Here is a 15899-nt window from a genome sequence, read left to right as displayed (position 1 = left end):
TATGCTCTGTTTCTTATGTTTCTTGTCTCCTCCTTCCGTGGTTGCTACAACCTTGAACAGACAGCAGATGAGGCTGGCACACACAAACTTACTTGTCTCTGGGATGAGTGAGTCCAGAGCTTGGGGCCCCCTGAGGGCCTCACTATCACAGGAAGCCCCCTCTTTCAGCCCATTCTCCTGGGCTGCAGGGCTCCCTACCTGCCCTGGCTCGGAGCTCGAGGCATGGGCTGTGGTACCACTCAGGGGAGTCCCATTCCCCTCTGTTGTCTCCTGGGCCCCCTCAGCCTAGAAACACATAGCAGGGCATGTCAATTGGTGGGGATGGAGATGGAACAACCTGGCTCCAGATCTGATAAAACTGCATTTGTTGTCTGTTTCTAAAAACAGAATATAGTTCTGTGTATATGGTTATTTACAAATAATTCTAAAAAGGCGATGCAGAGGTCGTGCTGAAAACATTAAAAGATCCAGACTAAGGTGGAAGGAGATGGGAACACAAAAGAATAATAACTGGATTATAGAACGTTTAAATGAATGCAACGATTAAAATCAAAGTGTAAATTTATAGCACATCATCTCAAAACAGGCAGAAGCAGATGAAGTGTAAAATGTGTAGAACCTTAACCTTAACCACAAAGTCTTTCTGCATGATCTCATATGTAAAGTACCGTATTTTCCACACGCACCTAAAAACCTTCAAATGTCTCAAAAGCCGACAGTGCGCCTTATAATCAGGTGCTCCTTATATATGGACCAATATTGAGCCACAACAGGTCTCGCAACTACGGTGAGCAGCCGCCGACTCTATTTTGCCCCTTGGTATTGGTGGTTTGGTTTGGTTGTTGGTTAGTATTGTTGGTTTGGTCTTGGTATTGTTGGTTTGGTTTGGTTGTTGGTTAGTATTGGTGGTTTGGTCTTGGTATTGTTGGTTTGGTTTGGTTGTTGGTTAGTATTGTTGGTTTGTTCTTGGTATTGTTGGTTTGGTCTTGGTGGTTTGGTGTGGTTGTTGGTTAGTATTTTTGGTTTGTTCTTGGTATTGGTGGTTTTGTGTGGTTGTTGGTTTGGTATTGTTGGTTTGGTTTGGTCTTGGTATTGTTGGTTTGGTTGTTGGTTAGTATTGTTGGTTTGGTCTTTGTATTGTTGGTTTGGTTCGGTCTTGGTATTGTTGGTTTGGTTGTTGGTTAGTATTGTTGGTTTGGTCTTGGTATTGTTGGTTTGGTTTGGTTGTTGGTTAGTATTGTTGGTTTGGTCTTGGTATTGTTGGTTTGGTGTGGTTGTTGGTTAGTATTGTTGGTTTGGTGTGGTTGTTGGTTAGTATTATTGGTTTGGTCTTGGTATTGGTGGTTTGGTTTGGTTGTTGGTTAGTATTGTTGGTTTGGTCTTGGTATTGTTGGTTTGGTGTGGTTGTTGGTTAGTATTGTAGGTTTGGTCTTGGTATTGTTGGTTTGGTTTGGTTGTTGGTTAGTATTGTTGGTTTGGTTTGGTTGTTGGTTAGTATTATTGGTTTGGTCTTGGTATTGGTGGTTTGGTTTGGTTGTTGGTTAGTATTGTTGGTTTGGTCTTGGTATTGTTGGTTTGGTGTGGTTGTTGGTTAGTATTGTTGGTTTGGTCTTGGTATTGGTGGTTTGGTGTGGTTGTTGGTTAGTATTGTAGGTTTGGTCTTGGTATTGTTGGTTTGGTTTGGTTGTTGGTTAGTATTGTTGGTTTGGTTTGGTTGTTGGTTAGTATTATTGGTTTGGTCTTGGTATTGGTGGTTTGGTTTGGTTGTTGGTTAGTATTGTTGGTTTGGTCTTGGTATTGTTGGTTTGGTGTGGTTGTTGGTTAGTATTGTTGGTTTGGTCTTGGTATTGTTGGTTTGGTGTGGTTGTTGGTTAGTATTGTTGGTTTGGTGTGGTTGTTGGTTAGTATTATTGGTTTGGTCTTGGTATTGGTGGTTTGGTTTGGTTGTTGGTTAGTATTGTTGGTTTGGTCTTGGTATTGTTGGTCTGGTTTGGTTGTTGGTTAGTATTCTTGGTTTGGTCTTGTTGGTTTGGTTTGGTTGTTGGTCTTGGTATTGTTGGTTTGGTCTTGGTATTGTTGGTTTGGTGTGGTTGTTGGTTAGTATTGTTGGTTTGGTCTCTACAGAATTGTGCCACCCTCACTGCTAAACATATGACACCATCAGCCGGGGACACTAGATTGTTACACATCATGGGACAGGGTTCAGGGCATTGTGTTTCTTTAAGCTTTCATAGTTCCAGAATAAAACACAAGATATCGAACGCACCGTCTCTCCAACAAACACAAATGAATGTGAGATCATGTTTAAAAATAGACTTCAGTTCACACTTGTCAGAAAGAAAAAGGCTCTTAGACAGGTTGTTATTATGTGGATTCTATTTTGAGCCGTCCTTATCGTGCATCTTCTCTAGTAGGGAGGGTGCAGGTGATCACTTGACATGCAAAACCGTGTGTGAAGATGTAACGCAAGTGAATTATGGGATCATGCGGTGACCATGCATCCCAGATGAGCTGCCATAGGCTGAGGGGAGAGGTGACATCATTTGGTGACATGGTTTCTGATCAATTCGCCCCCGATGTCTTTCTATAGGTTGGTAAGTCCATCGCACACAATAACACTAAAAAACGTATAAAAACAGACAGCAACATACAAGCAACAACTGAAGAAGTCTTATAGAAGCAGATGCACAATCAGAAACTGAGTAGATGTGCAGCCGTACATGTTTTATATTCATAATAATATCTAACCTATTAGAAGAAGTGTATAGATTTTCATTTGCTAAAGTGAAAACCTGACTCATCTTCATTGTGATTGGCTGGCTACTAAAAAAGACCTGATCTGCAGCTATTTCTAATGAACTGGAATATGAAAACAGTTTACAGACAGACTAACCATGTGCACACGGTCTTCATGCGTGATAATCTCACCTTGATGTCTCCTCCACCGGGCGAATGGCTCACGTTGTCCATGGATCCCACTTTGGACTGAGCCTTTTCCCTAAAGCTCACCTTGTGGGACTCTATCTTCAGGACCCCACCGCCTGCAGCACACACGTATAATCGGTCTGATTATCATACACATGCATGCACGGAAACAATCTTACATATGTGTTCTACACAGCCTTCTTTGCTGTAAACCATTATCCATGCAAGCTTAGGGCTGTATAATGTATGATATAATGATAATAAACAATATAATGATATATATATATATATGTACTTTAAAAATGATATAAATGTCTCGTATATATTTACCTCCAACATTTATTTTGCGGTCTAAAAAAACATCGACTGTCCTGTGTTACGGCAATATTTACGACATTTGAATAACACTTTATGTTTTGATAAAACTAGACTAAAGACTAACTTGACTAAACTGTATTCATTTTATCCAAGGGCGCACTTACGCTTCGCTCTGTGTGAAGTGTGATTGTCCACCCTCCCTCTACCCTGCGGCCTGGGCCCGGATGCACTCACATTACTCTAAAAGATCTGAGCTGCAGCACGATTGCGTCTTGCATAAACGTCATCACCCCTCGGGTGCCCAACTGCTTATATATAAATATTTTCATTTGACCAAATCTACAGTAAACACCCCACCTCTGCATCAGACAACCCTGAACCCTTCAGCGGCATCTTTTTAAATGTCTGTCGCGGGAAACAGTCGTATCTAAATAGTCTCAGGAGCGCCGTCAATGCTCGTGCTCGTACATGAACAGTTGTGCTTTACTAAAGCCCACCTCTCTCAACCGGGCCACGGCAGGGAAGTGTACTGTGCTTAGGCATGGAGCAGTTGTACTCACACTGGTCAAATTAACTAGACTTTAGTGAATCGTGCTTGGGCACGGTACCAATGGTAATTGTGAGTAGACGCTTAGTGTACCTAATAAACTGCCGGCTCAGTGTACATAGAGATGGATCATCAGCTTTTGAGCACCATGCATTTAATCAAAAAGTGCATCAAATACAGGGGGGGGGGGGGGGGGGGTCAAAACTACATCTCCCAGCTCACCAGGCTTGTGCTTGATGTTGTCCTTGGAGCCGCACTTTGATGTCACCTTACTCACATCCACCTTCTTGTTGAGTATCTGCACCTGTCAAATGTCACACAAGCCATTTTATCAAGAGTGTTAAAAACTCTGAACAAGGATATGGGTCCCTTGATTATCATCTTTTAAGGGCCATTTCTTCTTCAGTTGCACTAAAACACACATTTACACCTTGAATTACCACAGAAGAAGCCGGTGGTGGAACACAAGCTGCAAAAAACAAGCAGAAATCGGACTGCAGCTTCAAGATCACGCTCCTTCAGGTACAATGTGATGCAGCTGAATTGGGAATCTGGACACATTGCAGAGACGTGGCTGATTCCAGTCTACCATTCTTTAAGTGACTACTAATTTAAAAATACATTTTGAATATCTTATGTAGTAACATGTGCTGTAGCGATGCCAGGATCGACCCGGTGTAGACGCTGTAAAACTAAAAGGCACCAAAAGAAGAAGCTCAGGACAGGGCAGCATCGTTTCAGGAAAGCACAGATCCCAAATGTACCTCTCTGTGGTTATAACCTCCTCATAGAGCAGTCCTAACAGAGACAGAGCCAGTCTGAGGATAGTGGTGTGTTATGGGTATTAGTAAGTTAGTGACAGGGCAGAACAAGACAGCACAGGAAGAGTATAAGGAAGCAGGTTCTGGGGAAGCGCTGGTAGATCAGGCTTGCTAGCATGCTGTCCAATAATCCCCTCGACTTCTGAGGGAAGCGTTGGCGGCATTAAGTACTGTAGCTTGACTTGAGGATCAACTGCACCGTCATATGCTGTACAACTCAGTCATGCTGACACTGACAAGGACTGAAGGCTCTCTTTTAATTTGATTATTTTCCATTTTTTAGGAGCAAAAAATAACTCAAATATAACATTTCGTCTTTGCTCGGTTGTTCCTTCCAGGCATTTTTTCAATCCAAATTGGTTTGACTGATTGGCCGGTGCATGAGCTCTGGTTGTAGGCCAGGCAGTACTTACATTCCCTCCACCAGGAACATGCTTCAGATTGTCCTTGGAGCCCAAGCGTGAGGCGACATGGCTGAAGTCCAGCTTTTTGGAGGCTATCTGAACCTACATGGACACAGCACAGCAGCAAGATGGAAGAGGAGGGAAGAGGAGGGGAGCGAAGGGGGGGGGGGGGGGGGGGGGGGGTGACACGAGAGGAAGTGAAAGGAGAGGTAAGAAAAGGAACAAAGAACAGAGGAGAGGAAAGGAAGAGATAAAAGAAGAGAAGATGATAAAAAAGAAAAGAGAAGGGGAGAAGAGGTCACCGTCACAGGCAGGGTTAGAAAGGAGAGGGCGGAAGGATGGAGCGAGGTTCACCTGGGGAAAATCCAACATGGATACAAATTGAACTATTTTAGGCATGCTTGATATCAAATGCCTGTTAGTGACGCTGTCTGAAATGGTAAATCTGGCTCGTAATGCCATTTGAATAGTGACAGTGACACAAATCCAACAGGACGGGAAGGCATTCAAATGCTGTTTTACATAAGTCTGGCCAAAAGGATTGCCGTACAAAAGCAACTTTATGTATATTTAAAATATTTAAAAATCTGCCTCTGCTGAGGAGAATCCACAGGACCCTAGAAAACGTTATAAACACAGATTGAAAAGTGACAAAAACAACATTGATACATTAGTTCAATGACGGGTTAGACTGCCAGGTGTTACACACACAGGTACACACACACACGCACACGCACACACACACACACACACACACACACACACACACACACACACACACACACACACACACACACACACACACACACACACACACACACACACACACACACACACACACACACACACACACACACACACACACACACACACACACACGTTTACCCTGATCTCGACTGACCAACCAGCAGGTGTCAGTAGTGTAGCAACAAGGATGAGACACCTCAGTGCCAGTGTGTGTGTGTGTGTGTGTGTGTGTGTGTGTGTGTGTGTGTGTGATGGGGGAGCACCACTGCTGGGGGACTGTACGAGAGTCTAGAGCTTTTGTACCAACATTATTCCTGAATGGTGTGAAACAGTGTATTTGTTCTTGAAAGTGTGGCAGCACACAAGGCTGTAGGTGCTCTCAATGCTCTGCCTCTGTGGTTAGTGATTTTCAACACGGCTTCGTGCCCTCAGTAGTGCAATTTATTAAAAACCAACAATAAGAATGGTTCTGAAAAGAAAATAGCAAAATATGCACGAACAGAAAAGACAGAGATGAGAGAGGGAGTAACAGAAGAGAGGAGGGAGGTTGAGTATGTGGTGATGGTGGGGAGGGTGGGGAGGGGGACTCACTTTGCTCTGGCTCGTTTCTTTGGAGGCGACGCCCCTGCTCTGAGAGGCAGATGACACCTGGGGAGACAAGCCCGACCCGGGTCAACAACAACAACAACACCTCACGACAACACACAGGAAGAGGAGGCGCGCAGGAGGAGGAGGTGCAAAGAGTTATGGATGAGGGTGAGGATGAGAAAGGGAAAGACGGTAGTAAATGAGCATGCGGATGATTGAGTAAGAGATGTAAAACCAGGCTAATGATCAGAACCAAAGACAGAGAGAGAGAAGATGCAGAAACATAGAAACTGTATTTTACTGCAGCTGGTGAGGCGAACGTAGTAACAACTAGATAGAGGTACTGTATATAGACGTATATTCTGGTCACCATTCCAAGAGAAAAGCTTCAGAAAGAAGTTTGATGGTTAAGCGAGGCACCACAGGACGCCGGTGTTAAGTAGGAAGCTACACTGCCTGTTAGTTGAGGGTCGGCCAGTGTCAGAAAACACATAACCCCAAGCAAAACACCAGTCTAGAGGTATGAAAGCTGCAGATGAAGCCACAGTAGGACCTACCTTCCCTCCTCCAGGCTGGTGCTTCATGTTGTCTGTAGAACCGATCTTAGAGCGCACGTTACGGATGTCAGGGGCCGGGGCTGTGCCGGGGCGAGCTGTGTTCCTAGAGGTGGCTGTACTGACTGTGGTGGTTGAGGAAGTGGCCCGTGGGGTGCGGGGCACCATGGGCTTCTTCTCTGGTACTGTGCCAGTGTTGGAGGAGGGCGTGGCTGGTTTGGCTGCTGTGGTTCGAATGCGAGAGGCAGCGGTGGTGGAAGCAGTGCTGCGGGTGGTGGGGATCCTGGGCTTGGTAGAGTCTGCTGAGAGAGAGCGAGTTATAGAGAGTTTGATAGTGTTTCATTGTAACGACAACGTTCTTAGGACTGGAGATGGTTTTAAAGTGCATTATGTATTCAGAATGTCTCTCTCTCTCTGTCGCGCACACACACACACACAGACACACACACACCACACACAGCCAAACCGCATAGGATCCCGTCTGTCACTTACAGTCAACCCTGACGGATAAGTGAGGTGAGCGTCAGAAAGGAAAGTAAACACAACAGAAATGCTAGAAATCAGCGACAGAAACAAACAAAGACAAAGCATCATCTTTTGTCACCTTTACATATTTTAAAATTAAACTCACAGCACTCTTTTAAACAGATCTGCATTGCTTTTATATGCCGTAAAATGTAAACAAAAGTATGTTGGTGAACAAGGCTGATATGATGTTTTTGGGTGTGGGTGGGTGGGTGGGGTATAAAACCAAGTATGTCAATTTGCCTGGGGGTCACTAATAAAGTCCTTTATTCCTCCCACCTTCTTACAGTCAGTCGAATTTATCTCCTGCTGGTTTGAGTGAATACATTTCCGCATCCTTCAGTTCAGCATGCTAAGCCACGTTGCACTTTAAATCTGTCAATTCATATTCACTTTGCTATGTGTCAGCTTTTTCTTCAGAGTGCTGCACGCTGAACCATGTGTCCTGCTGTCAATCCTCCCTGGGAGCCCTTGGTATAACTCCGGCTCCCGTTAAGACATGTTTTATTGAGGAAATCCTCCCGCTGTATCAGCAGGAGCTGCAAACTCCTGTCAACGGCAAGGGGACAGTAATCCATAGACTGCTGCAGAGGGTTTTTAACTCACCAGGGCCTTTCAGTCATAAAGCCCCTGTCTCTCTCTCTCTCCCTCCCTTTCTCTCTCTCTCTCTCTCTCTCCCTCTATCTCTCTATGGGCCTGCCCAGCATTGTCATGCTTGGACAGTGTGCGTTGCAGAGTCACACTCGTGCTGACAGCTCTCATGTTGCCAAAATATAAACTAATCTGTCGACAGGAGGAGTAAAGCTATAACTGTAGGAAGAGAGGAAGAGCGAGGGGAGGCAAAACTGAGGAAAGGATTACAGGAGAAGGAAGAGGACGGAAATATACGCAGAGAGCAAAAGAGGGAGGGAGATGCCAGGTCAGGTAGTAGCTGATACATACGTAGATCATACATTTACAAAATACGTTTGTCCAAATAAATATTTCAAATTGAAAATAAAACGAATATAAGCTACATTTGACACATTTTAGAACTTGTGTCTGATATAGTGCAATAGACACTTTTCAGTAAATCAAATATTAAACATTTCATGTTGCATAGATTTGCCATTTCGTGCCATATCGAAAAATACCCTGATTAAGATTTTGATGCCACTCTATTGCCTAACCCTGACCTTCACAGATTTCATTTTTTTAAATTTAGTGTATTACACTGACCTTTACAGTCTTATACCATTCTTACATTCGTGTAAAGAATGATGGGGGAAGTCTGATATTAGATCATAAAACATTCATGCTGAGTTTCCTCTCCAATTCATCTAAAATGGAGTCTCTGTCTGACCTTTGATTTTCTTGATAACCATTAATCTGGTCTTCACAGTGGGCGGGTGCATCGCTGAGGATCAAAGGAAGTGCAGTGTGTGTATTAGCAGTGCATTATGGACGCACTGTTTAGTGTATTGAACTCTATGAACTGATACAGCGTCAAATGGCATGCTGGGTACAGCTCGGCCTCTGTCGCACGCGCAAGAACAGATGAACAGACAGAGGGACTGGAGATGTTATATTTCAAGCACCAGTAACTTTAGGAATGAACGCTTTTGTTCCCGTAAAATCGCCTGGTCCATAACAGTTAGTTGTTAGCATGAGGTACATACTCAAACATTGCTGTGGGACGCAACACTGTGATGGCAGGTGTATTGCTTAAGACCAAACAGACACACTGCACACTGTACTAGTCAGGATTATAACGACAAACACGCTGAGCTGAACATGTCAGTGTCATATCAACTGTTGACTCTTCCTATGTGCTTTAATGCCAAACTACAGGCAGGAATGAAAGAGTTTCTTTTGAGTGTCTCCTGTTTCCTTAAAGTATGTCGTAACAAGTGAGAGCAGTGCAGTAATACCTGTAGGAGTCTTCAGAGTGCCGGGCTTCTTCTCCTCTCCTGGTTTGCTGTCCGTCTTGGAGGCTGAAACTCAGATGGTTAGTGTGCGGTTGTTGCAAATGACAATGTGCGAATAAAAGCATTCATTAGAGATAAAAATGGGGAGCATCAACACCCGCGTGTGTACAAGAATATGTGTGCGTGAGCATGTCTGTCTTACCCAGAGGCCTTTTGGCTGCAGTGGTAGTGACGGTGCGAGTAGATGCAGTTGTGCGCACTGATGAAGCAGTTTTAGGGGCTGCTGTGGTAGCAGTTCCATTTTTGGTTGCAGCGGTGGAGCCTGTTGAACTGGCAGTGCTGGCTTTTGGCACAAGGGGGCGCCTTTCTGTAGTTGTCTGAGGAGAGGGAGAAAAATGAAAACACAGGGGATGTAGAGTGAGGAGAGAAAGGAAAGACTGATGAATGAAGGGAGACACTGTCAGCAGCAGTGAACGCTACAAATCTACGGGGAACTATCCTCAACACGCAGAAAATGTGTGTGTCTGTCGTTGGCTCAGGCAAATGTTCAGTGATTTCTAAAACAAATTCAGGCCAAATATATTTGCACCGATGCGTGGGACATGTCGACGCTCCTCGGCGACTGCACATTTCATTCAGCAGCATATTCTCCCCTTCTTAACCTCTACGATGAAGCCACGCTCCACATACAGCTGAGCCACACTGAACTGAGTCACCCTGGGAGGCTAAATAAAGGCAGTTATATTATTGGTTGTGGTGTCGCACTGGCTGCAATTAAGGAGGCCACCAAAGGAGGGTGACAGAAGGCTCAGAATCAGAATGGGATTGTATATACAAGGGATTTGTCTTCCTGTTTAGTGCGAACAGTAAACGTCGAGGCTGATGAGTCTTTTGAGAGTAACTAATGACTCAGTTGGACTTACAAACAAAAATGTCCAGGTTTAGAGATTTGTCCTCGCAGCGGACAATAGCGACGAGAGTGATCTCATGAGGTAAGGTTTAACATGACCTACACACATAAAACTAATCTTTTCTTTTTGACCTTTAGTGGAGACTTGGATGTGTACATACAAACGGGAACATTGGGAGGGAAGGAGGGGTTTGACACGCAACAGCCCCCAGCAGGAACAGGGAGCGTCGCATTTATATGTTACAGTCATCGGGTTCAGTGTGTACTGTCACCAGCAGGCAACCAGGACGCCATGCAGAAATCAAATCTTAACATCATGCTGGGAGTAAGCTGGATTCAAAAATATCATAAAAGGAAAATAAAAATACATTTCTGTGGATCAATTACACGAAGAGTTGAGGAGTTATACGTAACTTGATTGACGGCTGTACATAATTTGCTAATGTTGACAAAACCACAAGGTATCTGTCCTGGAGCTTTCGGTCGTACCACATGATCTTCCTCAGCAGATGAATTTTGACCAGGTGTCATTGATTGTGGATGTGAACATTCAACAATAGAGCTTATTAGCTCTAGAAATCATTTTTAATAAATAAAACTAATAAAACACACTTGATCCAAACCCATCCAGTGAAGTGTCGATGAAATCCTTGTCCTGTATAAGTTTAGCAGCCTTTGACGGACGCCCTGGCGGCTGTAACCTACCTTGGGTCTGACATCTCGTGCAGTGGCGGTGGTGGTGGAGGAGGATGCAGGGCGGCTAGTAGAAGTGGTTGAGGGCCGTTTTGGACCAGCAGCGGCTGTGGGTGGTACCCTGGCTGTGGGTGGTGCCCTGGCTGTGGGTGGTGCCCTGGCTGTGGGTGGTGCCCTGGCTGTGGGTGGTGCCCTGGCTGTGGTTGTTTTTTTGTCTGAGATGGAGGTGCTGGAAGATGTGGGGCGCTTAGTAGGGGCTGTGACCGAACCAGCAGCTGCGGTACCTGGGCGCGTTTTAGCAGCAGCGCTCGGTTTGGTCACCCCGGCAACCGGCTGCCACATAGAACCAGTGATGGGGGGCAAAATAAGGAGGGAGAGCAAAGGAAATAAAAAATAAGGCAAATGGATGATAACGACAGGGGAAATTAAGCAGGACGAGCAGCATTACAAGCATAAATCATGATAAAAATGTAGACAAATAAAAATTAGCATTGCTTCAAGGTTGATACACTAGTTCTGAACGAAGTGAGTGTGAACAAAACATATACAGGAGGCGTAAAAAAAGCAGTAGCAGAAACTTCAGCGGCATGCGTGATGAAAGGATTTTGACTTAGATTTCTTTGGGGATGAAAGAGAACTCCCCCTCAGAATCAACAGGTTTTATTCCCCAACTGTTTCAGCGACATTTCCTCCATCAGAGTGAGGTTTAGTCTTTTTATACATCACATCAAACAGTCATTACAAGGCAAATGCATGAATACAAAACATAATAACTGATGTGTTTGTTCCAGTAAAGCTGAAACCTGACTCATCGGGTGGTTTGTTACACAAAATGTGAAAAGTCTCATCTCATCTTCAGCCTCTTATCCGGGGTCGGGTCACGGGGGCAGCAGCTTTAGCAGGGGACCCCAAACTTCCCTTTCCCGGGCCACATTAACCAGCTCTAACTGGGGGATCCTGAGGCGTTCCCAGGCCAGTGTGGAGATCTAATCTCTCCACCTGGTCCTGGGTCTTCCCCGAGGCCTCCTCCCAGCTGGACGTGCCTGGAACACCTCCCTAGGGCGGCGCCCAGGGTTCATCCTTACCAGATGATCCTGAACCACCTCAACTGGCTCCTTTCAACGCAAAGGAGCAGCGGCTCTACTCCGAGTTCCTCACGGATGCTGAACTTCTCACCCTATCTCTGAAAAGTGAATCAGGATAAAAGAGAAAACATATTTTCCTTGAAGAAAACCCTTCAGTGTCGCTCTCTTCTCTCAAAGAAGAAAAACTTGCCTCGTGTTGTCGGCAACCTTCGCCCTCCCACCCCCCCTCTCTGAACTGCCAGTAGCCCCTCACAGGAAGCTGATTGGTCGCCTTACTTTTGACATGTGACACCTGATCTTGTGTTATTGTGCTAATTTAGCTGCTGTACGAGGTAAATAAAGTGAGTAAAAAGATAAAAATATTTAATTATGTAAGACTTAGACTGGCTAACTGAAGGAGACTATGTAAAACTAGGTTCATATGAGTATGTTTATGTTAACTGAGGTGTGTGTTGAGTGCTGGGTCGCTGTAAGTAGTTAGACAAAAAGTCAAAGAATGCTAAATAACCCTAAAGTTGTAATCGTATATTTTCAGTAGTAGGCTAAAAAAATGTTTTTAAACTGGCTGCACAGGTGTACAAACACTAAATGATGGTTTATAGCACACTGTAAAATTTCAAATAGACCCAGGACTAGGTGGAGAGGTTAGATCTCCACACTGGCCTAGGAATGCCTCAGGATCCCCCAGTTAGAGCTGGTTAATGTGGCCCGGGAAAGGGAAGTTTGGGGTCCCCTGCTAAAGCTACTGCCCCCATGATCCGAACCCTGGATAAGAGGCTGAAGATGAGATGAGATGAGATGACGAAATATTTAAATTCTTGTTTTTGTCATTTTCATTTCTCTGGACTTTAATGAAATGAAAACAGACTCCACCCTGACGGAGGCAAGACACCTGAAACAGTTTGGGAAACAAAACATGCAACAAGAGTTCTGTGAGGTGTTAAACGTTGATGGTCTATTAAAGCTAACGCTGAGTCCTACCTCATAGTCTGTCCCTTCTTAAAGTTAGAGATTAAGACTTGCCCTACGAGGCTGCTTGCCATAAAACTTACCTTGATCTCAGGTCTGAAGTAGGCATGAGGCTGTGTATTGTCTCCCCGTGTTTGTTGGGTATAGATTCTATGGATCCTATCAGTACGTCAGTCTGTAAGGAGAAACACAGAAGTCCTACCTTTGTCTTCTTGTCTCCAGCTGCCAGGTCTCTGCTCAGCGTGGCACTGCCTCCATTAGTTGCAGGTTTCGCTTTTTTGGCCTTCTCTCCTCCGTCTGCTTTTGCAGCCTTGTCCTTCTTGTCATCCTTCTTCTCCACAGTCTTTTTGCTGGCCTGCATTTTGTCCTGCTTCTCTTCCTTATCTTTCTTCTGTGTCGTTTTTTCGACAGGCTTCTCCAGTTCCTCCTCCTTCTCCTCCGTCTTCCCGGCCTTGTCTGTGTCAGCCATTTCCTTCTTGGCGTCTTCCACGTCTGCTGTCGTCTTCATTTCGACCTTCTTCTCCGGCTTGTCGTCGCTGGTGTCCAGCTTGACCGGTGTGGGCTGTTGCTCCGGGGTCTTCTCCACTTTGTGCACGTGCTGCCCTCCATCCTTCATCTCAGTTTTTTCTTCTTCTTTGGACTTTTGATTTTTGTCCTCATTCTCCGTTTTCTCCACTTTGCTCTCGACTCTTTCCGTCATCTCCTCCTTTTCCTCTTTCGCTGTCTTCACCAATTTCTCTGGTGATTCTTCTACCTTGATCATTTTATCCTCTTTTTCTGCCTTCTGCTGCGTAGACTCCACTTTCTCTTTCTCCTTTTTTTCTTCCACCTTTTCTGCCTCTGTCACCTTCACTTTGACTGCCTCTTTCTCCTCTCTCTCCTTCTCCTTCACCTTTTCTGCCTCTTTCTCCTCTTTAACTCTTTCCGCCTCTTTCATCTCTTTTACCTTTTCTGCCTCTTTCTCCTCTTTAACTCTTTCTGCCTCTTTCGCCTCTTTCTCCTTCTCTTTCACCCTTTCTGCCTCTTTCTCCTTCTCCTTTTGCGTCTCTGTCTGCTTTTCCTTCTCCATCTCTTTCTCCACCTTGGCTGGAGCCTCACTGAATGCGAATTCCACCTTCACGCTCTTCTGCTCAGCTTCACGCAGCGGGTCAAACAGGTCCACCTTCTTTACATTGTCCTCCAGCTTCTCCTCCTTCTCCTCCTCTGCCTTCTCCGTCTTGTCAGATTTTACTGTAAAGAAAGGGGATTTGAATTCAAAATCAGGCCAATATATTAGAAATAAAACCTTATTTAATTCAACAATAGACACGCTTACAGGCAGCAGGAGGAGCAATACTCAAATGGTGCCAAAACTCCAACTCACATCAAAAACACAGAAAATCATCCCTGACTTGTCCAACACTCATTTCCAATGCATATCTCAGGTGAACCCATAACCATCATTCACTTTCCCCCCGTCAGCTCACATACAGTATAAGCTCGGACCACAGGCTGCTCTTTCACAAACAACGACAAAAAGTGAAACAAAATGAAACTACTCATTTCACAGACACAAAAAAAACAAAGCACTGTCAACTGAATCGACTGAATCGACTGAAGCACTACAGCGAACACCTTAACGAAGGACAGGGCTCCAGACTAAATCGATTCACTAGGAGCACTGTGGGTGCACTTAGGGGCACAACCACAAGTTTTTAGGAGCACACACGCTAAATCAATAATAGATGCAGGCAGAAATTACAATGTGCTGTGCACATTCAGTGTCACATTGTTATTCTGCTCTTTTGAAGATGAAACATAGAAGGTAAACAACAGCAACATGGCTGTCGTGACAGCACCATCGCTGTCGTGGCAGAACCATCGCTGTCAAGGCAGCACCATCGCTGTCGTGGCAGCACCATCGCTGTCGTGGCAGCACCATCGTTGTCGTGGCAGCACCATCGCTGTCATGACAGCACCATCGCTGTCATGGCAGCACCATCGCTGTCATGACAGTACAATATATTAAAAAAAGACCATACGTTCAGATTAAGCGGTGTGACGAGACGATACACGATATTGAGTCCACGAAACGCGTCAAATGCCATCTGATAAGGCAGAAATAATTAAATTGAAAACAACATTTTGTCTTGGTATCAACAATTATACATGCCGAGACGTTCCTGAACAAAAACCTACATCTAACTTTACTCTCAGGGTTCTTTGGCTCCACACCGAACCAGTACAGTATCATTTAGGTGTAGGTGGTGGTTTCTTGTGTTGTACCAAGTTTGAGAAATCATCTTTTATTTATTAGATATTGTAGTTTTTCAACAGCAAATATAAGCAAAAAAATAAGCGATCAACACTAAGAGTACAGAAGACCTTCACAAAATACTATGAGCCTGGATGAAGTTGCTGCCCTGCTAAACCGAAATATCATGCAATATAAACTCTGTTGACTCACTGAATGAAACATGTGCATCATCTGACCTCAGGTGATGATGACCCTACGATGGGGTGAGCGGAGCACGCTGTGACCCAGTTTAGGAGTTGGATCCTCTGGTTTTTAAAATGAATTCAACATAACAGATTCAGAAGCAGTGTATCACAATCGGCCTTCACGATCCACAATCCACTGTGCACCTGCCACACAGAAATGTACGTCATACGAACCCGTGCAAACCCTCCCACCTATGTGTCTGTGAAAATGAATCATGCTTTCAGTTGCAGGAGCAGTATTCTATGAACGGGGACAGCATATGGTCCGGTTCTGCAGCTGTACACATGTTGAGGACGGTTAAAGACGTTTAGAAGGATAGGACTGAAGTCTGGAGTTTGTGTTTGATAAATGAGACCTGACAGTTTAAAAAAATTAGATGACTGCGCCCACCCAACAGCCTCGGCTGTGCAACAATTCAAAAGGA

General features: G+C 44.7%; 1 protein-coding gene across 4 annotated transcripts in view; it reads right to left on the bottom strand.

Annotated features, from left to right (window-relative positions):
- The window catches only part of LOC310963615 (uncharacterized protein), a 108213-nt gene that overhangs the window by 4130 nt on the left and 88184 nt on the right, over positions 1-15899 (bottom strand). For 2 of the 4 annotated variants that reach the window (XM_083936495.1, XM_083936498.1), the window contains 10 exons: positions 13196-14223; positions 10952-11272; positions 9539-9713; positions 9340-9402; positions 6908-7206; positions 6354-6410; positions 5025-5117; positions 4013-4094; positions 2929-3041; positions 93-285 (listed from right to left, as the gene is read on the bottom strand). In XM_083936495.1, coding sequence (XP_083792621.1) covers positions 93-285; positions 2929-3041; positions 4013-4094; positions 5025-5117; positions 6354-6410; positions 6908-7206; positions 9340-9402; positions 9539-9713; positions 10952-11272; positions 13196-14223 — 2424 coding nt within the window. The remainder of the gene's footprint in view (positions 1-92; positions 286-2928; positions 3042-4012; positions 4095-5024; positions 5118-6353; positions 6411-6907; positions 7207-9339; positions 9403-9538; positions 9714-10951; positions 11273-13195; positions 14224-15899) is intronic. The other 2 variants (XM_083936496.1, XM_083936497.1) reach the window with 2 other exon arrangements.

The sequence above is a fragment of the Echiichthys vipera genome (genome assembly GCF_963691815.1).
Source record: "Echiichthys vipera genome assembly, chromosome: 21".
Lineage (NCBI taxonomy): Eukaryota > Metazoa > Chordata > Actinopteri > Perciformes > Trachinidae > Echiichthys > Echiichthys vipera.
This window is presented reverse-complemented; position numbering and strand designations above follow the sequence as displayed.